This window comes from Canis lupus, chromosome 3, assembly GCF_048164855.1.
Source record: "Canis lupus baileyi chromosome 3, mCanLup2.hap1, whole genome shotgun sequence".
NCBI lineage: Eukaryota > Metazoa > Chordata > Mammalia > Carnivora > Canidae > Canis > Canis lupus.
The window spans coordinates 24,283,327-24,308,315 of NC_132840.1; the positions used below are offsets into that span (position 1 = coordinate 24,283,327).

At 55.2% G+C, this 24,989-nt stretch overlaps 1 protein-coding gene and 1 long non-coding RNA gene across 11 annotated transcripts; one reads left to right on the plus strand and one right to left on the minus strand.

Annotated features, from left to right (window-relative positions):
- The first annotated feature begins 170 nt into the window (after positions 1-170).
- LOC140630051 (uncharacterized) lies at positions 171-12,807 on the plus strand. 10 transcript variants are annotated; one of them, XR_012027861.1, is made up of 7 exons: positions 171-403; positions 883-1,930; positions 7,764-7,981; positions 8,070-9,720; positions 10,312-10,510; positions 10,837-10,920; positions 11,512-12,807. It is a non-coding gene; the product is annotated as an uncharacterized lncRNA (long non-coding RNA). The 10 variants fall into 10 exon arrangements; XR_012027852.1 differs by having other exon boundaries at positions 7,764-9,720; XR_012027855.1 differs by having other exon boundaries at positions 883-1,048; positions 2,975-9,720.
- Positions 12,156-21,493, minus strand: SNAI3 (snail family transcriptional repressor 3). The gene is made up of 3 exons (XM_072819565.1): positions 21,358-21,493; positions 17,944-18,561; positions 12,156-15,646 (listed from the first exon to the last, which is right to left on the minus strand). Exons 1-3 carry the CDS (start codon positions 21,431-21,433, stop codon positions 15,465-15,467), a joined length of 876 nt encoding a protein of 291 aa, XP_072675666.1. The 5' UTR covers positions 21,434-21,493; the 3' UTR covers positions 12,156-15,464.
- Positions 21,494-24,989: the final 3,496 nt, after the last annotated feature.

Genomic DNA, 24,989 nt, shown 5'->3' on the forward strand with positions numbered 1-24,989 from the left:
ACGCCGCCCAATTGGCGGTGGGCCCGGCCTCCGCTCCACAGCTCAGCCAATGAGAGGGATCGAACGATGGACTGCCGACTCTGGGCCCGCCCCCGTGGAGCGGACGCCGCGCGCCCGCTCTGCGCAAGCGCGGGAATAAGCCCGGACGCCGAGTCTGCGCAGGCGCCGGCTCTGCGCAGGCGCGGGGGTCTGCGCAGGCGCGTGGAGTCCGACTTCCCTGGAGGAAGCTTGGGCTGCGGCGGAGCGGAGGGTTTCCGCAGGCGGAGGCGGTAGGGACCCGACCCCGAGGGTCCGCCCTGCGGTGCTGGCTCCAGGCGGCCAGGAGCTCAGACCCCCTCAGCAGCTCCGGACCACAGACAGGGTGACCGCGCCAAGGGTGCCGCCGGGGTCCCCCGTCCCCGCGGTGCGCACGGCCCTCCCCGCCCCCCCCCCCGGGCTCCCCGGTCCCCGCGGTGCGCACGGCCCTCCCCGACCCCCCCCCCCGGGCTCCCCCGTCCCCGCGGTGCGCACGGCCCTCCCCGCCCCCCCCCCCGGGCTCCCCATTTGGGGTACCTCGTACCCTGCGGTCTGGCATCCGTATGCGGTCTGCACCTCTGCCCTGACCTGTGCTGGGCAGCACCTTTGGGTTGGGGGGATGCTAAGGGATGAATTGCTTCATAGATAGACTCTATCAAGCCTCATTCCTCCTCTCGGTTTTTTTAAAGATATATTTACTTATTTTGGTGGAAGAGGGGGAGGCAGAGAGAGAATCTCCAGCCGACTCCCGCTGAGTGTGGAGCCCAACTGGGGGATCCATCCCAGCACCCTGAGATCATGACGAGCAGAAGTCAAGAGTTGGATGCTTTTAAATTTTTTACTTATTTATTTATTCATGAGACACAGAGAGAAAGGCAGAGACACAGGCAGAGGAGAGGCCGGCCCCATGCGGGGAGCCCGGTGTGGACTGGATCCCCGTCTGGGCATCATGCCCACAGCTGAAAGCAGACGCCCAACCTCCGAGCCACCCAGGTCTCCCAAGAGTTGGACACTTAACCAACTAAGCCACCAGGTGCCCCCATCACTCCCTTTTTTTTAAGCTCAGATAACCAGGGATCTTTTTTTTCAGTGCTAGGATGAGTTGCCGTATCTATATGCACATTAAGTTTTTTATTATAAGATATTTGTAACAAAAGTTAGTATTTTCATCATTTTCAGGGGTGTGGTTCTGTGGCATTAAGTACATTCCCATTTTACAGCCATCACCAGGATGTAGCCACAGAACTTTTATCTGACACTGAAAGTCCTCGCCATTAAACCATGACTCCCAGTTTCCCCTTCCTGTTGTAAACACTTTTACCTTTAAAATGGCTCCAATTTCAGTGGAGTTGTGACATTCAGAATGAGTTCTACCACCACCCAGTTATCTTCCAGGAAGTGTTAGGAGTTAGCCCGAGCTTTGTGTATCTTTCTATCACCAGTTTATGCTTGATAAATGGCAAGACCTTTTTTCCCCGTGTAGGTGCCTCTTGGAGATCACCCTAATTCAGAACAGAAGTGCTCCCTGGTTCTGGTGTCTCTGCCTTAATTTTTACTACTCACCTCCTGTTGGAGCACAGTTATGTGGTGACCAATTTTTTAGTAGGATAAGCTGCTTTTTGTGTAGGAGAAATTTCAGGAATGGGAATCACCTGGCCAAGTAGCATGTGTCAGGTAGTTTTTTGTTTGTTTTTGTTTTTTAAATTTTTAAAATCTTTTTATCTTTTAAAGATTTTTTTACTTGTTTATTTATTCATAGACACAGAGAGAGAGAGAAGAGGCAGAGACACAGGCAGAGGGAGAAGCAGGCTCCATGCAGGGAACCCGACGTGGGACTCGATCCCAGGTCTCCAGGATCACACCCCAGGCTGCAGGCAGCGCTAAACCGCTGAGCCACTGGGGCTGCCCATGTCAGGTAGTTCTGATAGCTGTTGGCAAGTTCCTGGAAGGATGTTGAATCAGTTGTTGAAGCCTGGCCACCAAAGTGTAGAAGTATGCACGCCTTCAGTGCACAGCTCATCAGTCTGATGGTGAAAAATAGTATCTCGTTGTTTACATTTGCATTTCTGATGGTTATTGTTTCAGGTTTTTCTTGCAATTGTGTTTCTGTTTTGTGCAAAGCCACTAAAACGTGTTCTGAAAGACTGATGATAGATTGCTGTGGGCTGCAGTCACGGTATATTCTCTGAAGACAGGTCACCTGTGAGCCTCGGTTTCTGCCGCGGTTGTGGTGCAAAGGACAGCACGGACATCTATTAAGACAACAGAGTTCGGATGCCTGGGTGGCTCAGTGGTTGAGGGTCTACCTCTGGCTCAGGGTGTGATTTCCAAGATCCAGGATCGAGTTCTGTGTCAGGCTCCCTGCAAGGACCCTGCTTCTCCCTTTGCCTATGTCTGCCTCTCTCTGTATGTCTCTCATGAATAAATAAATAAATAAAATCTTAAAAAAAAAAAAAAGGCAACAGAGCGAACCGCCTCCCCAAGTTCCTATGTTGGACCACGCCCAGTGTGATGGTGTCAGGAGGTGGGTGGGAGCCTCATGATGGGAGTAGAGCCCTGAGGGCAGAGCCCCAAGAGGGCGCGCCTATGCCCCATCTGCCCTTGTGAGGACATAGTAAGGGGACACCGTCTGTGAATCAGGAAGCAGGTCCTCCGCAGACACAGGACCAGCCAAGACCCTGGGCTTGGACTTGTAGCCCCTTGGGGCTGCAAGAGATCAGTGGCGGTTTATGAACCTCCTCCTGCCCCTGTCTGTGGTATCTTTTGTTACAGAAGCCTGAAAAGACCAAGACCATATTGTATATACATGATTTTAAACTCAGTTACCAAGCCGTTTCCATACTCACCACCTCCAGGTTTTGGTTCATCAAAGGCACCCCTTCCTTCTTCCTTCCCTCCCTCCCTTCTTTTTAGATTTATTATATTTTTTTTGATTATTTATTTATTTATTATATTTTAGAGAGACAGTGAGTACAAGCAGGAGAGGCAGAGGGAGAAAGGATCTTAAGCAGAGCATGGAGCAGAGCATGGAGCCAGAAATGGAGTGCTATCCCATGACCCTGAGATCAGGACCTGAGCTGAAAGCAGGAGTCAGACCCTTAACCAGGGGATCCCTGGGTGGCGCAGCGGTTTGGTGCCTGCCTTTGGCCCAGGGTGCGATCCTGGAGACCTGGGATCGAGTCCCACATCGGGCTCCCGGGGCATGGAGCCTGCTTCTCTCTCTGCCTCTCTCTCTCTCTCTCTCTATGACTGTCATAAATTAATTAATTAAAAATTTTAAAAATTAAAAAAAAAAACAGACTTTGTTTAAAAAAAAAAAAAAAAGACCCTTAACCAATAGGCACTCCCAAAGGCGGCCACTATTCAAATCTTTTCCTCCATATTTCTAAATTACCTGCTCATATTCTTTCTTTCTTGATTTTTTTCATGTCTTTTTTTTTTTTTAAACATGTATTAAGCGTCATGATCAGACTGTTAACATTTAGCAACCAACAGCATGGGTGCAAAAAAAAAAAAAAAAAACTACATTAAAACCCTTTGTTGGGATGTTTTACACTCTCCACAGAACAGAAGCTAAAATAACCTGCTATACAATTAGTCACAAAACAGTTCTTGAGTTTTTTTGCCCATACACATGAGTATTGTCTAAAACATGTCTTCTTTGAAGCAGCAGCTAGGCTGTGCCACCACTGCTTGGCTGAGTTCACAAATCTGTTGTAACCTGTAGATTCCCTGTCACTTCTCTGGCTCTCCTGCTAAGCTTTGTTTCCTGGAAGTAATTAAAACCTTCTGCTACTGTTATAGCTGCTGCTGCTGCTGCTGAAACCACCATGGCCACCTTGGTTTTGTGGTTTGGCAAAGTATTGGCCTCCAACACCATCGGGGCCAGAGCTTCTGCCTCCAAAATTTCCTCCTTTCATGGATCCAAAATTTGAGGATTGATTGTTCTAATTGCTAAAATCATTATAGCTTCCGCAACCTCCGAAGTTGCTTCCGTCATTGCCAAATCCTTTATAACCATCCCCACTGCTACCGTATCCACCACCACCTTGACTGCCACCAAAGCCACCTTGACCACTGAAGTTCCCTCCACGACCAAAGTTGTCATTGTCACCAAAACCACCTCCACAACCACCATCAAAGTTTCCAGAACGACTTCAGCCTCTTTGGCTGGATGAAGCACTAACCATCTCTTGTTTAGATAGGGCTTTCCTTACTTCACAGTTGTGGCCATTCACAGTGTGGTATTTTTGAATGACAGTCTTGTCTACAGAGTCATGGTCATCAAATGTTCAAAACCTCTCTTGCCACTGCCTCAATCAGTCATGATCTCAGTCACTTCAGTTTTTCCCATACTGTTCAAAATAATCTCTTAGATGATGTTCTTCGGTGTCTTCTTTAATGTCACCAACAAAAATCTTTCACAGTTCAGTGGCACCAGGTCTTTGAGAATCTTCTCTTGAGACAGCCCTCTTTGGTTCCACAACTCGTTAAAAAAAAAGATTGTATTTATTTACTCATGAGAAACAGAGAGGCAGAGACACAGGCAGAGGGAGAAGCAGGCTCCACGCAGGGAGCTTGATGTGGGACTCGATCCCGGGACTCCAGGATCAGGCCCTGGGCTGAAGGCAGTGCTAAACCGCTGAGCCCCCCGAGCTGCCTGGTTCCACACCTCTTTGATCCACCTTGTGTGGCCTTGCATTCATGGCTGCATCCACCTCCTCCACGGTGGCATACGTGACAAACCCAAAGCCTCTGGAGTGTTTGGTGTTGGGGTCTCTCATTACCACACAGTCCGTAAGCGTCCCCCATTGCTCAAAATGGCTCCTCAGACTTCCATCGGTTGTTTCAAAGCTCAAACCTCTGGTGAAGAGCTTCCGCAGCTGCTCAGGCTCTTGGGAAACTCTTAGACATGATGGCAGTGGGAGGGGAGACCTCAGCGATGCTTACTCGGCAGAGTCCATGGGCAGAGAGCGATGTCCCATATTCTTTCAGTTCTGGGGAGCATCTGTTGCTGACCGCTGCGTAGAAATAAGGGGTTCCCTTCCATCCCAACCACATTCCTGCCTCCCCCAGCCTCCCTAGGTACTGCTCTGTTGTTAATCGTGACTATGTAAATCATGCTCTGTTCCCTGTGTGACCACGTGCTTGGGGGCAAAGCCTCCCGTATTTATTTATTTTTTTTTTCCTCCCGTATTTAATAGAGAACATTAAACGAACCAGCCCCCTAAGAGTGGGCTGTACGTAGATCCCCCGCTAGCACCTTCACTGTAGGCCTCACCCACACGTATGAAGTAACTCCTCATAGGGCCTCTTCAGTGAATAACTATATTTTTTCCAACTCTGAGTGGTAGGGTTAACACCTGTTAGGTCACAGAGGGGATGATAAATCGGAAGTCACATTATTCTGATTTTCTACTTGGTCCTTTAAAGTATTTCGAAGATGGTGGAAAATAGGGAGTAAAGCTTGAAATTTCAAAGCTGAGTACCAAGAATGAAGAGCAAAGTGTACTCCTGTAAGCCTAAAGTATCTCCCATGATCCTCAGATTTTCTCTTTTTGTTTTATAGCATTAAAAAAATTTGTTCTAAAATACACATTGCCTTGGGGCACATGGTGGGGAGGCTCAGCCAGTTGAGTGTCTTGAGTTTCGGTTTCAGCTCAGGTCGTGATCTCAGGGTCCTGGGACTGAACCCCAAGTGGGTCTTTGTCCTCCGTGCCAAGTCTGCCTGAGATTCTCTCTCCCTGTCCCTGCCCCTCCTGCCGTATGTGTTCTCTCTCTCTCTCTCTCTCTCTCTCTCTCTGTCTCTCTCCCCTCAAACTAAATAGATCAATCTTTTTTAAAAATAATATGTATGTAGCCTAAAGTTTGCCACCTTAACCATTTTTTTGATCAGCTCAGGGACATTAAGAACAATTCACACCGTAATGCAAACACCAGTATCACCCATCCCCAGACTTTTCCATCTTTCACAGCTGGAGCTCTATCCCCATTATGCTAACTCCCCATTCTGTCCCAAACCCCCAGTGCCCCCATCTTCCTCTATGGATCTGACTCTCTTAGGGGCCTCATATAAATGGGGTTTTACAGCATTTGTCCTGTCGTGAGTGTCCACCAGGGCCATCCATGCTGTAGCAGGTGTCACGACAACTCTCCTAGCGCTGAGTGATCCTCCACCGTGTGGATGGACTGCATTGTTTATCCACTCATCTACTGACGGACACTTAGTTTGCTTCCACCTTTTGGCCACTGTGAGTGATGCGCTGTGAATACAGGTGTACCAATACCTGTTCAGGTCCCTGCTTTTAGTTCCTCTGGGCGTATATTCACCCTGCTGCCTTTCCCTCCTGCTTGGGGACCAGAGAGGGACCAGAGTTCAGTGCTCCTGGGTCTCCCACCCCCGGATCCTGAGAGCCTCCAGCTGTCCGCCCATCTCTGTCCACTGCCCCAGCCCGTGCATTGGAGACTGAGTCGTTACATGAATTACCTTATTTATGCTTGTGATAGACTATTGTCTTAAACGCAGCTCAGTGAGGCATGTTTGATATTCTCTACCTGCCCAGGCTCACCAAGCATTCCCATCTAGAAAGTGGGCAGAGCTGGCACCTGGGGGGTCATGTCGGTGTTCCACTGTTAAAATAACATTACATGGTTTTGAAAGGGAGCTCTTAGGGGCTGAGTTGTCCTCTGAAAATTCACCTGTTGATGTCCTGACTTCCAGGACCTCAAGATGTGATTCTGTTTAGGGAGAAGGTCTTTAAAGAGGTGATAAAGTGAGGTCAGGAGGGTGGACCCTGATCCCAGTGACTGGGGGAGCTAAGGAAATCAGACACACACATGCATGGAAGGCCCCGTGAGGACATAAGGACAAGATGCCAGTGTGCAGGCCACGTAGAGAGGCCTCAGCACAGACCAGCCTGCCAACACCTCCATCTGGGACCTGCAGCTCCCAGGACTGGGAAGGAGTGATCTGAGCTCTAAGCCCCACCTGTGGGGTTAGTTACGGCAGCCCTAGTGTAGGGCAGTTAGGATACATTGTAGTCCCCAGGTACTCTCCTAGCGGAAGAGGGCATTCTGCAGGTGATTTGGGTACACTTTACTGTAGACGGTGATGGGGGCCTCCATGCAGCTTTCACCACCTCCCACTCGGCCCTACATGCACTTGCTCTTAGGAGGTACCTACCAGCCTCTTGCTGCTGGTCTTTCCCTGAAAGGTTTATGGTTCCAGCAGGAATGGTTTATGGTCTCATTGTAAAGCAGAAGGACCAAAGCTGTGAGTCATGGAACGTGGAGGGTCGAGTATTTGTCAGGCACCTGCTGGGTGCCGGGTGCTGTGCTGGGCAGGCTACCTGCTACCTGTGTGGTTCTCAAGCCCAGCTGTTAGTGGCAACAAGAAATCTTCCCAAATCTGCCTTTGGACTTGCTGGGTCCCAGCCATTCGCTTTGAGCTCCTCCTTCCCTGCCTTTCTGTCCTGCTTCTCAGAGCCCAGTCAGCTCGGTGAGATCCCGAGCATCCTGCTGTACTTTCCAGCCACCTGTCCTTTCTGCTCAGGTCCCCTTCTCTTCCCCTGGGCTGAGGTGAGGAGAGCCCTGCTTCTCACACTCGGGTCCCAGAACTGCTGGGGAAGTGTTTTGAAGCCCTGGGGCGGCTTCCCTTCCTGCCCCAGCCACCCTCTGACTATCTGCCGCCCTTGAAAGAACAGCCTCTGCCATCCTGATCACAGATCACCCTGTTTCTGATTTCCAAGAGAAAAGAAAGCCCAGAATGTCTCAGCAAGCGTGGCAACATGGTTCAGTAGCTGAGATCACAGACTCTGAAGCCAGAGTGTGTGGATTTACATCCCAGCCACCACTGCCAACTGCGCGAACTCTCTGGTGGAGGAGAAAGGCCTGGAAGGGCCCTGCGATGTCCTGTTGTGTCATCCTGCAGCGAGTGCTGGTTATGATCAGCCCCAGAAGCGCCCAGGTAAGTGCTGCCACCTTCCAGAAGAAACTGTGTTTGTGTGGTTAAATCTATGAGTGACACAGCTTCTTCTGTGGTGCCTGCTCTCCAGAGTGAGCTCAAATGCACCATTGCCTACTGCATTCATGCGACTCAGCAGCCTTGCCAGCTGGGGCCACCAGCATTGCCGCTCCACACTCACCCCAGCGTCTCCCTGCCATGGCTGCTAATGGTGAAGAGTGAGTGTTGCCTCCATCACCCCCATTGGCTGCCCACCCGCTTGGTCACACACGCATGTGCTGTCCTCCACCACCCCCAACCTGGGGCAGCACAGTGGGCTGCTCGCCTGTCCCCCCACCCCCAGCCTGATACTGGTTATCATGTCTGTGCTAAAGGTACAGGCCCTGACTGTCCCCAGAAATGGACTAAAGAAAAAAAAATAATAAAGGCGCGTCTAGACTAAGCCTCTGCCTTGTTCCTGTCTGTTCCTTCATTCCCTTAATTTTAACTTGGCTTCACATCCAATGTGGGGCTTGACTTCATCACCCCAAGTTTAACAGTTGGATGCTCTACTGACTGAGCCAGCCAGGCACCTTCCTTCATTCCCTTGATGTTTGCTGAGCACCTGTCACCATCAGACATAGGCCAGGCCCGTGGCTGGACTGCTGGACTTACAGGACTGCTCCCCTGCAGTGGGGTTCAGGGTAGAAGGTGGCCTCCTACATGATTCCAAGGATCGTGGTCTTGAACTTGAGGCTGCCGGGGAGCTGGAGGAGGCTGGAGCGACACTGGGTGTAGGGCGGTAGGTGCAAATGGAAGAAGGGATTGGGGCCCAGGAAGAGCATCCCACTAGTCGGGCCAAAACCACAGGGCTTGAGCTGAGGCAGTGGCAGGAGAACAGAGGAAGAGCCTGGTGTAAGTGAGAAAATGCGCGACCCAGGCAGCGGCGGCTCCTGTGAAACGAGAGTCTCTCACTGCCCGCGTATGAAGGGTCATGTGGCCTTGGATTCGTTTCCAAAGTTGGTGGGTAAAAGCAGAAAACACACTTAGAGTTACCCCCAAAGAACCCCTTCACATCACCCACAAGGCCAAGTGGTCCCCTCCTGCCATGACGGGTGCAAGCTTCTCTGCCAGCACCTGGCCGAATGGTGTCTGTGAGCCCCCAGAGGCTCCTGCTCCCACACTGGGGCCACATATGGGTAAGGTACATGGTTCCCCAGCTATGTCTCCAGAAGGCTTTCACACTCTAGACTCCGCACCCGAGCACTCTCTCCCCATATGGGGGGCATCGCCATCTACCCATATCAGGAATTAAAGGTGATGCTGTTTTAAAGATTATCAACCACATTCATTTAAAATCATCAATCATAGGGCAGTCTGGGTGGCTCAGCAGTTTAATGCCACCTTCGGCCCAGAGCGTGATCCTGGAGACCCAGAATCGAGTCCCATGTCAGGCTCCCTGCCTAGAGCCTGTTTCTCCCTCTGCCTGTGTCTCTGCCTCTCTCTGTGGGTGTCTCTCATGAATAGATAAATAAAATCTTTTTAAAAATCATCAATCATAAACCCATTGTGTGCAAAGGTATTTGTGTGAAAGGTAACTATTTTCCAAAACGAAGTTTTAGGAGAGTGGCATTGTTTTGCATTTTTGCAAATCTGGGTGTCTGGTTTCCTGGGTCCAGCAGCCTGTCTGCTTCTGCTGTATGTGGCTCAGGAAAAGCCTGTCTCCACAGACGTGTAGATGGAAGCACGCTCCCAGCCTTCAGGTACCTGTGGCCCGTCTCTGGTGGTACGCTGCATCTCAGCCTGTGGCATCTGACCTGTCGGTGAACAGATCCCGGGCTCTGTTTCACGGAAATCTGTCTTGTACACAGGGTCTCCAGCCCAGGCAGGATTTTGTAGCATCAGCATCAGTCATTAGGAAAATATAAGTTCGCTGATTTATCCAGAACCTCCATATGTTGACGTTTCATTTTATAATTTTAAAAAATCATTTTCTCATCAGAAAAGTCTTTAAGGGGCGGCCCAGGTGGCTCAGCGGTTTGGTGCCACCTTCGGCCCAGGGCCTGATCCTGGAGACCCAGGATCAAGTCCCATGTTGGGCTCCCTGCATGGAGCCTGTTTCTCCTCCCTCTGCTTGTGTCTCTGCCTCTCTCTCTCTCTCTCTCTCTCTCTCTCTCTCTGTGTGTGTCTCTCATGAATAAATAAATAAAATCCTTAAAAAAAAAAACAAAGAAAAAAAGAAAAGTCTTTAAGCATGGAAAGCTGCCAAAAGATAGCTTCCAGAATTGTCATTTTCGCTTAAAATCATAGATATTATCACGAGTAGGAAGTACTGTTCATTCTCCATAATGCAGTAGGTTCCCTTGGTTCTTTGCTGAGAATATGCCTGCAGGGGACCGGGCCCACATCTCCTGCTCTGTGACCTTCGCACCTCAGCGGCAGCAGAGGGATTCTGCACACTTCCCATGTCCTCACTCAGAACACTCCAGGGACCAGGACACAGCGTTGAGATTTAAACAACTCAGGACATTCTCAGGCTACACCTGCTTCTCCGTGAGTACATGGTGGTGGTGGTGCAGTGCCAGGGCCCTGAGGCAGTGTGCGGGGCTGCCAGAAGGGAAACCCCTTCTGCTTCTGCGCTGTCAATGTGTGCGCCTGGCAGTGAGAGGTCTCCCCTTCTGTGGAGGGAGGCTGCGACCTCTTATGGGCCCTGCTGGCAGAGCAGGGGTGGGTCCCATGGGAGGAGGAGAGAGATGGCCACCACCAAGTAATGAGCTGCAGGGACAGTGGGCTGCACCTCATCTGATGCTCACATGGGACTGGCAGCCGAATGGGGCCTCTGACTGTCCCCGATCCCAGCCTCTTTTTGGCCAATTTAGGACGCTTGCATCCCAAGGTGACCGGACAGATTTCAGGCTCCTGTGGCTCCAGGACCATCTTCCTTACCGACTCTCGTTGCTGAGGTCAGTGTATCACTTGTGTCCTGAGCCCAGACCTGCTCCCAGAGGAAGGAAAGGAGGGTATCTTAAGCTAGATAAGCAAGTGATTCTGCGTCTTCCTTAAGGACTGGTAACCCCGATGACCAGTGGATCTTTACAGGGGAGCAGAAGAGTAGCCCCAAGGGGCAGAGGTGTGGGGAGAGAGGGGGACAGAGGCCCTCAGGTCAGCCTGGGGCTAGGGGGCATGACAGTGAGGGAGGTCACAGGGGAAGGCAGCCCCAGAGATGTATGCGCCCAGTCATGGGAACGGACCCCGAGTCCCTGCCCCCCAGCCCTCCCACCCTGGCACCGCAGTGTACTGGAGCCCTGCCCAGCACCTGCTGGGCCCTGAGGACACTCCCTACAGTGCAGTGGGCTGGGCAGGCAGCCAGGAGGGGAATCATGGGCGGGAAGTGCATGTGGATCCTCAGAGGAGGCAAAGGTGGAGGATTTCTGTGAAGTTAGCTGTTCCGTATTATCCAAGGCATCCTAATTGTCTTTTTTTTCTTAACTACTGTATGTATTTGGTGCTCTCTTGAATTCTAAATAGAGTTTAGCATGATTCCTTTTTTACAGAAGTGGAAGCCAAGGCCTTATAGTGGGTTTGACTCCACTGGAACCAAAGCACCTCACCTGGGGACCAGACCAGGAGCCCCAATTGCCAGCGAGTGGCACAGACACCCCCTCCCTCAGGGGTGGGAAGCCACTGTGGATGCCCTAGCCTATTCCCGCCGTCCTGGAGCCCCCCTGAGCCTTGGCAGGACTGTCCCTGGAATGTCATGCCATCTGCAAGTGACAGAGGCCTGGAAACTTCTGTTCCATTGAACTCTGCCAGGGAGCTATACTTAGCCACCGAGTGCAGGCCAGGAGTGGGCTCTCTGAATATAGATAGTAACTAGTGGGCTATTTTCAAACTCCCAGAGAACCCCCTGGAATATTCCGAGTCAAAATGATGTTTATGGAATCTTCCAGGCTTTTGGAAGCGAAGGCATAATCTTAGTGTGTCGGCAGCATCAGCAGTGAGGTTTCTTTGAACGGGGGGTGCGGCAAGCGACGGGACCACCAAGAGACCGGGTGTCCCTCTTGCACCTGTTTCCAGGACCTGAGCTCGTGGGGGCTGGGCGCTAGCATCTGAGTCAGAGAACAGTGGTTCTCCTGGTTGAGTGTTTGGTGCTGACCCTGCCTGTGGCCTTCAGGCCATCACCCAGGGCACCTCTCATGCTGAAATGTGGGGTCCCCAGCCTTGGAAATCTTGTTATGCTTTCCCTCTTGTCCAGAATCCTTGCTGATCTCTTAGGCCTTCGCTTCAGCTACAGGTCACCAGGCCACTCCTAGCTCCGGGACCTCTGGTCCCTTCCTTGCTTGCTCCTGCCTTGGAATGGGGTGACCGCAAGGCCTTCTTTAGGGTGAAGAGGGGAAACATGATCAGTAAAATTTGGATAGGAAAAAGAAAGCCTATAGGTGGAGGGACCCAAGTAGCAGCCACTGGAGAAAAGATCCAGTCATGCCCGCTTCTCTCAGGACAGAAATGCATGAAGCTTTGACCTCCTTCCTGATTCCTGTTCTGTAGGTGCTGGGAGAAGGTTTCAGAGAGCCAAATTGTAAATGGCTGTCCCCAGTGAATTCTGACGACAAGGCAACATAACCAGGAAAGGCGAGGGTGGTAGGGGGCAAGACCTGCGCAGCCAGGGCACTGTGGCCTCCCACTGGTCTGACTACAGCCCTCATGCTGCTGGTGGACCATCTCCCCCATTCATCCTCCGCTGGTTCCTGGGCAGGTGCTCGGGCCTCTCTTCACCCCCTGTGCCAAGCCAGCCTCCACCACCCTGCCCTCTGCCAGTCCAGATATAAATATAAGAGCATTTTCCATGGGCCGGCCCAGAAGGGCAAGCATTCGACTTTATTTTAGGGCCGCGAAATTCCCTCCTTCATACCCAACAGGTGCATCGCCTCATTTAGACATCGGGGCCCAGAAATAGAACACAATCTACAATATAGCTTCCTTCAGGCATCTGGATACTATTTGAAAAAAAAAAAAAAAGCTCTCCTGTGAGATGGCCGGACATAGGCCTGATTGCTGGCTTGACCTGCTCTGCAGAGGAACCCAGCACATGAGAGACTGCTGGGAGGGAGGATCATCTGGTGAGGGCAGGGCCCCTGCTTGGGACGATGGACGGGAGGCAACGGGCACAGGAGGGGCTTCCAGTAAATCCATCACTTAAAATCAGCTGCCCGTCCATCCTTTGTGGGATGACTGAGAGGTCAGGGGTCAAGCACAGGAACCCCCCCCCCCCAGGCATCTCTAGGCAAACACTGTATTCACATCAGCTGTTGGGGGTGGGCGGTGTTGAAATTCCGACCCCCAGGGCCTCAGGATGTGGCCTGATTGGAACAAGGGTCTTTGCAGATGGTCAAGTTGAGGTTGTCAGGGTGGGGTGCTAACCCAGGATGACTGGCATCCTCACAAGAAAGGGACATTTGGACACAGAGACAGACACACATAGGAAGAAGTCAAGTGAGGTGGAGGCAGAGATGGGCGATGGGTCTGTCAGCCAAGGAATGTCAAGGACAAAGGCAAAGCAGTGGGAGCTGGGGCTAGACCCCGGACGGAACCAGCCCCTCAGGCACCTCGGGCTCGCGCTTCTGGCCTCCAGACTCTGGCAGAGCAGGTTTCCGTGGTTCCAGCTTCCCGGCACATGGGACTTTGTTACAACAGCCTCAAGGCTGCTGGACACTGCTATCTCAGCGCTGCCTCCTGCTCACACCGTCTGTCCCTGGAGGGATAGCTGATCCCTGTGGAGGGAAGGCTGCAGTGCAGGCCTGGGAACGTGAGCGTGGCTCTCCCAGAGCATCTTCGTTCCACCTGCTGACACAGTCTGGTGCGTGCTGGAGCTGTGGCCCTTCTGGGTGGCCAGTGTCATCAAGGTCACCATTGGTCCAGAGAAGCCCATGATCGCGGTCAAGTTTCCTCTCGGATGTCCCCAAGGTCCCTACAACGGCCGTCATCAAACCAGCCAGCAGAGCCCTGTAGCCGTGAGAAGCCTCTGGCGGGATCCGCAGGTGCTGTGTGGCCTGGCACGGGCCTATGAATGCCCCTCAACAGGCCTGCATGGCCGGGGCTGAGACGGGGCCTCTGCCGCTCACCCTGTGGCCTCATTCAGGGCCAGGACCAAGGTGCCTGACTGTCCCTCAGTCTGGGCCAGAAGTGGAGCTGCTGGCAGCAAGCCAACTCTCCTGCAGAGAGGAGCAGGTGTCCCCTCCGGGTGTCGAGAATTCAATCAGTCCCCGTTAGACTCAGGCTGCCCTCCAGGGGTCAGCTGGAGCCGGGGAGACACGCTGGCAAGACAAGGACCAGCTCAGCAGGTGACTGGGCGGTCAGGTGGTGGGAAGAGGCCGCCTCTTGGGGGCGGGATGCTGGGGAGGGGTCTCCTGTTGGCATCTGAGTCGGTGTGGGAGGCATGTGTTGGGCAGTGTCAAGGTCTGCCCATCTCTCAGCTGGGGGACACCTGTGGTGTCAGGGGAGGGCAGGCAGAGGAGAGGCGAAAGTGCCACGGGCATCTGTGGACGCAGCTCCCGGCGATGCAGCGGCCTCACAGAGACCTGTGCAGACCCAGGACAAGACGGTCCTCTGTGCCGCCCGCCGATACAGACACACGCAGCCCACAGCACCTTCCTCGGGCCTGCCCAGCTCTGCTTTCGCACCCTCACCCCAGCGTGTCCACACCCTGTGGCTGCTCTCTCTCACTGCTAATGCTGTTCCCACTTCCGGTCTCTTCCTTCCTTCTGCCTCTGCTCACCTGCTCGTCTGTCGCCGCCTGCCTCCCACCAGCCCTGCTCTCCGTCCCTACACCTCACGGCTCCTCGCCCTTGCCATTGCCTCCCCTACTTTGTGGCCAGAGGCCCAGGTATCTGCTGCCTGTGGAGAATGACTCCCACCCAGCTCAGCCTCCTCTGTAGAGCCAGGGGAGTGGGCAAGACTCAGAGCCTTGGAGGACATAACAGGCAGGGGTGAGGTTTCCTCACGGCTCTGTGGTTGTGGCAGGGCCCCAGCTCCGTCCTAGCATGCCCACATCCACCAGCCACTGCCCTCAGGGACAGCCTAGTGGCGTGGGGATGGGGGGTGTCTGTGTGCATTCCTGATGTGACTCGGGAGGCCTGGAGTCCAGACCAGAAGCAGGTGGAGGTGGGCCATGAGGTAGCTCCACCCACGAAGGCCAGCAGAAGAGCAGGAGTTGTCCATGCTGGCCAGCACCCCCACCACTCTTTAACTCTTGGGAGAACAGAACCAGAAACCCGAGTAAGTCAGAAGCAGAACGGCGATTCCCGGTTCCACCATAGTCCTCTGATACTCACTCTCACAGCCCGCTGGGCCTCTCTGGTTCTGGACGGAAGTGGGCGGCAGCAGTGACAGAGAAGGAACCCCGTGGAGCAGCCGTGGGGCTGAGCTGCCCAGGCTCCCAGGAGTGGGGTTGGCCAGTAGCTCCCGGGGGGCAGTCCTGTCCCTCTGACCTGCACTGAGCCTGCCCTTGTCAGGGGCCAGGGCAGCAGCCAGATTCCTGGTGACGCACCAAGAGCGACATGCGGGAGAAGGTCTTGGCACAGCGCTTGCACTGGTACTTCCTGGTGTCAGAGTGTGTTTGCAGGTGGGCCCGGAGATTGGAGCGGTCGGCGAAGGCCCTGCTGCAGTGAGAGCAGGTGTACGGCTTCTCACCTGGGGGAGGAAGAGGAGAGCCAGGTGAGTGTCCATCTGGTTAGTCACCAGACCTGGCCCCAGGTTCATGGGTCCCTGTTTATAAATTAGTAAGCCCTGGGGTGCCTGGGTGGCTCTGGTAATGGTCTCAGGGTTGTGAGAGGAACCCCGGTGTCAGGCGTCGTGCTCAGCGAGGAGTCTGCTTGTCTGTTTCCCTCTCCCTCTGCTCCTCCCCTGGCTCAAGATAAATAAATAAATAAATAAATAAATAAATAAATAAATAAATAAATAAATCTTTAACATAAATAAAAAATAAATGAATAAGCCCCTCTGGCTCCTCCAAATGCCCATTCCATTGCATTTATTTTCCTTTAGCCCCTTTCCTCCCCAGGAGATACCTGATGGATGGGGCCTCAGCACCTGCTCCAGGAGGAAACCCTAGGACCAGCAGGTCCATATGCATGGTCAGGGTCAGAGCCCCTTGGGAACAAGGTGGAAAGTCACACCCCGCAGGACTGCAGCATCTAAAGCCTTTTCTCAGAGGAAGATCTAGCATAGTTCTTTGGTGGGCTCGCACGGTTGTTAGATCTTTCTGTTTCTGCCAGAGCCCTCCTGGGCCCTTTGCCCAGATCTGCCCCTAACAAGCCCTGGGAGCAGGTGTTCATGCCCATGGAAGGACAGTGGTGGCGGCAGCCAGGCTCCAAAGTTGGCTGTGAAGGCGGGCTGGAGGGGATGAGCCCCAGCCCTCACAGGAGAAGCAGCTCTGCTTCTTTTAGGAATGGCTTAAGATCCCTGTGGTCTGTGGGGCATCTCCAATCAGGGCGACCCGGGATTTGGACAAAGTCATTCTGTTGGGAGCTGGGCCCCCAGGATGACCCTAACAAGTGTAAGGGGGCCTCTGGGGGCTCATCTGCTCTCACTGCCCATGTGAGAGGCACCAGCCTGCAGTACCCACAGGCCCCCAAATGTCTCATCCCTGCCTCTCAACACTCCATGACCGAGAACACTGAGCTCCTGATGGTGTGAGGTGGGGTGCTCACTGACACCCTTGGGGAAGAGCCTCAGAAAACCCAACCTCAGCCCAGGGAAGGGCTCCTGAGAAACCCTCCTTTCAGCTTCCACCTGGATGTGGCTCGGAAGAGTCCTTGTTCCAGAGCCGGGACTCAGGGCCAGGGAGGATCCAGGCACAGGAGGCTGTGTTGCAGCCAAGGGCTTCGGCCTCCAGTCTGGTTCCTGGGCTTCTGTCTGTGGCCGCCTGTCCCTCTCCTGCTGAGCCTGGGCTGTGGTGCAGTTCAAACCCCTGCCCTGGGTCGAGCAGTGGGCAGCTATATCTGGTCTACAGACCAAGTGGTTAGGCTCCTGGGCCTCCTTCAGGTGTGAGTGCTCATCTCCCCCCTTCCTCGGCTCATCTGTGTCTGTCTGTTCATCCACCAGCAGCTGCCCTTCTGTCCCTTCCTGTGCTCTGGTACCCTCTCACCAGGGATGACTTTGCTCTGGGCCCCAGTCCCCTGCCAACATCTGTGCTCTTCAATTGGTCTGTGGGACCCCCAAGTTTGCCACCCGCAGGCACGTCTGAGATTTGGACAAAGTCCTTCTGTTGGGAGCTGGGTCCCCAGGCAACCCTAGCAAGTATAAGAATGCCACTGGGGACTCATCTGCTCTCACTGCCCGTGTGCAGTGGCATCCAGTCCAGCACCCTGTAGAACCCTGAGAGGCACCAGCCTTCCTCCCTCCCCTGTTCCTGCTGCTCCAGAGTTCCAGAAGGCTGGGGAAGGTGACACAGCAGACCCACCAAAGCCCGCTGCATCCTGTCCTCTGCCGGGTGTTGTGGGCTGTACTATGTATCTCAGAAATGATATGTCTATGTCATAACCCCATTATCAGAGAACAGTGCATCTGCAGATGTGGTCAGGTTAACACAGGGTCATCGTGCTGGAGGTGTCCCCTGGTCCAGTAGGACTGGTGTCCTTACAGCAGAGGGAAAGGTGGACACGCACACAGGCAGAGGCCACATAGACAGTGGCAGGGGTGAAGGGATACAGCCATAGTGGAGGGGCCCCTGGGTCCCCAAGAGCAGGGAGCGGTGGGGAGAACCCTCCCCCTGGAACCCCCAGGGGGAGTGCGACCCCACCCATACCCTGTCTGCAGACTCTGGCCTCCAGGGCTGGGAGTCCGGTCTGTGGGACTATGGGAACCGGGACACAGGGAAGCAGAAGCCTCGTGTGAGAGTCCATCCTCTGTTGGTAAGATCGCCCCTCCCTTCTCTCCTAGCCCCCAGGCATCACCCTGGCCCCCAGCAGATGCCTTCTGTGACCCACCTGTGTGGGTCCGGATGTGGCCCTGGAGCAGCCAGGGCCGGGAGAAGGCCTTGCCGCAGATGGCGCAGGGGCAGGGCAGCGTGTGCGTGCGGATGTGCATCTTGAGGGCGCCCAGGCTGCTGTACTCCTTGTCGCAGTACTTGCAGGTGAAGCATCGGGGCGCCCGCAGATGGCACTGCAGCTCCCGGTGCCTGGCCAGCCCGGCCAGCGTGTGGTAGGGCTTGCGGCAGTGCAAGCACTGGAAGCCGCCCGGGCCACGGGGTGCCCGTTCAGCCCCCCGCACTCTGTCTGGAGCTGGGTCCCCAGGGGGGCCCAGGGTTGGAGGCCACCGAGCAGGCAGGACTAGCAGCGGCGGCAGGTTGAGGTGGTTCAGGCTGTCTTTGAGGGGTGCGCTGGGGGCCCGGCTGGCGCAAACATGTACCCGGCTGACTTCCAGGGGGTCTGGCCCAGGGGCCTCCCGAGCTTCTTCATGACGTGGAAGGGGCAGGGAGATGCGGGCGATGACGGAGGTGCGGTCCCAGGGCTGGGGAGGGTCACCAGGTGTGGAAGAGGCCACCTTCTCCGGGAGGAGGAGGGGCACCACCAGCCCCCTGCACGCAGAGCAGGCACCATCAATGTCTAGAAGGGAGGGTGGAGAGAGAATGTGCGGGTGAATGTGAGCCCCAACACACTGTCCTCAACCTTGCCCTTCTGGGCCCGATCACAAGCCTGTCTTCTAGGTTGTCAGCAGTTCTGCCTGAAGGCGGAGGTGGGGGGGTGGGGGGGTGGGGGGTGCTAACAGGTGGAATGTCTGCTTCGGAAGTGACCCCAGGCTCTAGAGGAGAGGCCCCAGTGCTCTAAAAACAAAGGGGGAGAAGCGCCTTATGGGATCCCAGAATAGCCCTCATGGGGCCCCAGGAGGCTCCCCTCTGGCAGGGCAGGCCTCTCTGACCCCCATCCCACCTCGGAGCAGCGGCACTAAGCTCCTACAGCGCTAATTCAGAACAAACACCTGGCAGCAGGCCACCATGTGTAAGACACCTAATCACCCCCGATCGCCATTCACCATGGTGATGTAGGTACACACAACCTCCCGCCAATGCACCTGGGGAAGCGCTGTCCTCAGTGGTGCCACCATGGCCTCCAGGGCCAGAGTGTCCCCCAGCTGTCTCTCCCGTACATGTAGGCCAGCAGGCCGGTGCTTGACCGCATGAGAGTGGCTGGAGCTCCCAGAGTAAACAGGCTGGCAGGTAGTGGTTACATTCTGTATTACCCCCAAGCCCAAATCTCCAAACAGCAACCAACCCATTTCTTACTCCAGATGTGTTGACATCAACCTCTGGCCCCATTTCTACCTCCATGCCAACCAAGGATTTGGGTAGAGAAAGACAACTAGCAGATTGGGAGAAAATATTTGCAAATCACATTTCTGATAAGTAACTAGCATCCACAATATACAAAGAACTCTTGCAACTCAACAATAAAAAGACAAATAATAGAATTTTAAAGTGGGTAAAGGATCTGAATAAACATTTCTCCAAACAAGATGTGCAAATGGCAGGGTGCCTGGCTGGCTCGGTTTGTAGATCATGTGACTCTTAATCGAGTTCAAGCTCCATGTTGGATATAACGATTACTTAAAGAGAGTGAGACACACACAAAGGGCTAACAACCACAGGAAAAGATGCTTGCCACCATTAGCAGAAAAGGAAATGCAAATTAAAGCCACAACGAGATACTACATCATGCCCCCTAGGATGGCTAGAATTAAAATAGCCAATTACAAATGTTGTTGAGGATGTAGAGAAATGGGGACCTTTAGGGAAGATTCCCACCCTCCATTCTGTCCTGACCTCACCCCTTACTCCCCTAATTATAAAATAGCACACCAAGTTTGTGTCCTCCCAGAAAGAGGGAGTGGGCAGTGGCAAGCTAAGAGGCAAAGGCTAAGGAAGTTCTGGAGAGACAGCCCTGGGATGCCTGGAGAGCATAGGACCCCGCAGAAGCCCCACCAGGGGGCCTTTCCACTGGGAAAAAAAGTCACCCTTCTTAAGTCTCTGGGATGCAGCCACCACCCTGGCCCCAGGATCGCCCGAGCCAACCCCAGGGTGAGGGCAGGGGAGTGAGACAGCCTCGCTGGTGGCACCACCCAGGCTTCTGCTAGTTCTTTAAATGCCTCCCCTCCCTCTGGGTCTGCTTGATCTTGTTATTGGTCCTGGGATTCAAATTCCTGGGAGAAGAGGCTTTTCCATCTCCTCTGGTTTCAGATGCTCACTGGGGAGGCCTGAAAAAGCACTTATTCAAAATGAGAGTGAGGGGCCCCAGACCCAGCACCTTGGTCTCCCCTGAGACAACATCATGGCAAAAAGAGGCTCACAGTGGTCACCTAGCTGTCCTAGCTGTCCGCACACAGAGGGAGTGACAGCTGGGGGAGAGGGGGCTGAGTGCCACAGGGCTGCTCTCTGACACTTGTCATTGGCTGTCTCCCCTCCCCATCTGTATGTTCAAAGGGTGAAGCGGGGTGCACTGTACGACTGGACTCTAATCAATAGGTTTAAAATGTGAACAACTATGTCCCAAACAAAACTTTCCTTTACCTGAGCCCCGCACTCTGATGGTTTCTGTTCTATTTCATTTTATGAAATTGCTGGTGGTGACTCATTAAATTGATCTCAAAATGCAGAGTTCAGGAGCACAGTCCTAGGAAGCACCCTCTGACGGCAGTGCGCCTCAGGATGAATCAGTGAGGTGCCCTCCACTCCTGGGCCACCCCAGTGTCCCTCCTCCCCTCTCCCCTGAGCCACCCAGCAGTTCCATGGGGCACTTTACCACAAGACGCTACTGAGCTGGGGGGAATGGGAATGGCTCTGGTCCTGGAACCTTTCCGTGTCCCCACACCCAGCAGGGAATGGGAACACATGGACAGTCCTGGGTCCTGGACCTGGGTCTCCCTACCGAGCCACCCTGGGGGCTGCGGCCCCTGAGCTCAGCCTGCCCTGGGGAACCCCCGCCGGGGTGAGGGGAGGTCCAGCGCAAAGTGATCACAGGAGGGGTGAGGAAGCTCTGGAGGGTGTGGAGAATGCTACAGGAGCTGGGCCTTGGGACCCAGAGGCGTGGGTCACCCTCTGGTCCCCTCTGGATGCTCTGGGGGGGCACCTGGACACCAGCCCCAAGCCCCCTCCATCTCTGCGCCCCCACCCGGTCCCTGGAAGGAAGATGGCTCCGGGGCTCCCTCAGCTGGAATGGGTTCCCCAGGGCGCACGGGGACGGCCCGAAACTTATCTAAGTGGGGGGAGAACCCGCGCCTGCTCAGCCCCTACGTGGACGAGGCACCCTCGGGCCACCCAGCCACCCGGCTCCCGCCCCCGCTCCGGGGCAAGGTAACTGGTTTCCTCGCACCTGGGGCGGGAGCCCGAGGGGCCCGGCAGCCCCTACCTCTCTGCGTCTCCAGCCGCCGGTGCTTGGGGACCTTGTGGCTGGAGTGCGTTTTCACCAGGAAGGAGCGCGGCATGGCCCCCCGGCGGGTGCGGGTCCCCCTGCGCGTCCGCCGGTGCCCGCGGGCTGGGCGGCCGGCAGGTGGCCCGAGGGCCGGCTCATTAGCATAGCGCGCTCCGGGGCCAACCAGCGCGAGGCGGGGGCGGGGCGGGGCGGGGGGCGGTGCTTCGGGGCCACGCCCAGGACAGGTGCGCGGGCCGCGGGGGAGGGAGCGCGTGGCCACCGAGGCCTCCCCACGGGACCCGTCTGGCGCGCGCCGCGAGTCACACCGACCCCTGGGGCCTGGCGCACCCACTCGTCGTGGACGAAAGGGCGGAGGTCAGGGCTGGGTGCCCGCCGAGCCGGGCTCCCGTCCACGCGGCGGTGGAGGCGTGCTTAAACCCGCCGCGGTAGGATTGATGAACACGAACCCTGAACCCACAGCTGACCCGGCTGACCGGCCACAGCGGTGACGGTGTCAGCCGGCCCGGAGCGGGGGAGGCGGAGCTGGGGAGGGTTCCTTCCCTCTGGGGGCCTCCAGGAGGCTCATTAGGTGGGGAGGAAGGACACAGGCCGGAATTTTGAGGTTCCCGGGAGTTCTGAGCAGCAGTTATGGGAAGTTGAATCAAAGAGGGGGAAGCCACGCACTCTGCAACAGCCTACTCTGTGACCCTGGGCAGCCATGTCCCTCCATCAGTGCCACGAAGAGCTGGATGAGCCACATCGGAGTGTCTGGTCCCTTTTGATATGGCCATTTCAGGGCTGCCAGGGTGTCGCGGCATGCTCTGGGCGGTGGACACAGCACCAAGCCTGCCCCGACAGCCGTGGGGCTGTTCCCTGGCCGTGCAGCTGGCCTGCCTTCCTGGGCTGCCTTTGAGGCTGGTGCCACGTGCCTGCCTGGGGCTCTCTGCCAGCCTTGGGCTTGGGTGGCGACAAGGTAGACTCGGTGGCAGTGAGCCTGTGGAAGGCCCTCTGGAGAAGCAGTGGGTGGGGACGATCATGTCAACTCTTATGTTCCTGCAGTGTTACAGACGAGGAAGCGGAGGCTCTGAGCAGTTAGGAAGCGGGGAATTGGGAGCCAGGCCCACACTGCCAGCCTTACACGAGGCTTGTGCTCCCCTGTCTGTTGCTTGGTGGGAGCGTGGAAGGCCAGGTGGTGCGTGAACAGAAGGCACCGTGTGCTGTGCATGTGGATTTCAGAGGACACGTGGCTGTGTTTTGCTTGTTCACCTGTTCTGTGGCCTCGCAAGCTTTCTATTTATACCCTCTTCCTTCTTCCCCCTCCCAGAAGTAGATGAGGCTTGCAGGCACCTAGGCCAGCCTGCCCCTGCATTGTCCCACCCCACCCGGTCACCCACTGTGTGGCCACCAGCCAAGAGGACGTCCCTCATCCCCAGAGAGATGCTCACACCATTTAGAGAAGCTTGAGTGTTCTGATCTCGTCCTGGAAATGCCCCTGGGATCCTGAAGGTCTTTGGAGCAGCTCTGGGGTAAGGGCAGTGTATTCCTTTCCTGGGGCTGCCATAACAACTGCATAACATGCAGTGAGTCTGCATGCCCTCCGTGGGGTCACCTGGGGAGCACAGGTGGGGTCATGCAGACTCACTGGTTGTGACCACAGGGCTGTGTCCATGTAGGACCCACGGAGGAGAATGCTGGCATCTGCTTGTCCACACCTGTACAGTGCTGGAGAGGGGGTGTGGCTGTCCCCATCCATTCTCACTCTGTGTCCTTCTATCCTCATTATGGACACTTTACCTGGCAATTAAGCCTCACAGCTGCCCACTTCCCACCAGTTCCCTCCTGGAACTGTCCCTCTTTCAACGAGAGCAGGACTTGCAGGAACCAGAATCTGTGCTTTCCAGAAGAAGTCACAGCAGTCTTCCTTTGACACCTAAGACCCTGGGGGTGACAGCTGGCCGAGAGCCAGGCTGTGGGCCCCGCCCGTGTGCTGCTAGCAGCAGCCTGAGTAGTGGTTTCCAATCAGGATAGGCCAGATTGTTACAGTTCTACCTAGATATTTTCTCTTTTTATGTGTATGTCTTCTAGTCTTTCTGTATGCCTTACAAAGAATAAGATGGGGAGTGCTTGACTCTGTGTACGTAGGTCCATATACATCTGCATCCCCACTGTGTGCTCATTTTTAACTGTTTCATGACCCAGTTTGGAGGGCCCTGTTCCCCGTCAGACTGCACCCCAAGAGAAGTCCAGCCCTCACCCCTGCACAGTGGGCTTTGCAGTGGTTGCTGGATGAGATGGAGAAGCGTCAAGAACCCCCAAACAGCGCAGCTGCTGGCAAGCACATCCCTGAGGGTGGAGGGGAGTGAGCCTCTGTGCTCAAAGTGCGGACATATCCATGAAGCACAGGCCCCAGGGACTGAGACTCTTGGAACAGTGCTCAGAGATGGACTTCACAGCTGGGGCTCGGCAGTCCCAGGACCCCAGACAGATGGCCCCTCACACCTGCTTCAGCGCCTGGGGGTGTTCATTGGGGTGTGGGCATGGCTGGGATACCTTGACTTGGGGCACCCTCATAGCCGTCCAAGGTCATGGATTTGTGGAAACTGAGACCAGATGCTCCAGCTCCCACATCTGGTCAGATTGATGGTCATGTGTGCTTGGTCAGCCCCAGAGGCCTGTTACAGCTGATGCTGGTTCTTCAGCTGGGGTCCAGGGGAACACTGTCCTGCCCCACACAGCTTATAAGACATGCAAGAGAGTCCTAAACACCTGGGGACATGCCAGGGAACATGGTGTTGGGTGCTGAGGGAGGTGGTCCTAGGGGCTAGGGTGCAAGGGGAGAAAGCAGTGGGGGGCCAAGCAGGGGTGCATGTACATTAGGCTGTGTCCTGCTGCGTCTGCTTGTGATGCATGTGTGTGCACATGTGTGTGCAGCTGCAGGAGCTGTTCCCATGTGACACAGGTGTCAGGCATCAGCAAGGAGGCCCAGGACCTCAATGAGAGGAGTTGGTCGGGTCCACAACGGGGTTACTCGCTGACCCCACTGCCTCTTCCTTGCACGCTGGAGCGGACTCCTCATTCCCAGCAGATTGTTGGAGACAGGAAGGGCCACCTGTCGGGCAGCTCTCAGTCACTGGGAGGGGCTGGAGTCCCCTTCTCGCAGACCTGCCCCCACCCAGGCCTCCACACCTCTGCATGTGCTGTGCTTCTCGCACCAGACATCAGGGGTGCCAGCAAGCGCAGCCTCTCCTTGGAAGCACAAACCTCCATTGCAGCTTCCATCAAAGGTGCCAAACTCAGCCGCCAGATACCCGCCAGGTGTGAGCCTTCTGGGTCCCAGGTTCAGACTTTCTGGAAGCCACTGACTGCAGGGCACAGCCTGAAGGAGTCAGCAGCCAGGGCTTTTTGTGTCCAAAGTGCCTTGTGTCCTCTGCGGGGCCGGCTGGCTGGCTGCTGTGCTCTGCAGCCAGCTGGGGTCCCTGGGGCCAGGGCAGGGCAGTGGGCCAAACTCTGAAAGGTACTTAGCACCCCCATACCAGGTGGTGGCTACAACACCTTCCAGAAATCCAGGAGGCCACCGGGGACAGCTGTGAGCAGAGGGACAGGCCCAGGAGCTCCTGCCCCTTGCAGTC

Coding starts and splice junctions, on each gene's coding strand:
- SNAI3 (XM_072819565.1), bottom strand. CDS start 21,433: ATGCCGCGCTCCTTCCTGGTGAAAACGCACTCCAGCCACAAGGTCCCC. Junction 18,562..21,357: donor GCGGCTGGAGACGCAGAGAG/GTAGGGGCTGCC, acceptor CCTCCCTTCTAG/ACATTGATGGTGCCTGCTCT. Junction 15,647..17,943: donor CCACATCCGGACCCACACAG/GTGGGTCACAGA, acceptor TTCCTCCCCCAG/GTGAGAAGCCGTACACCTGC.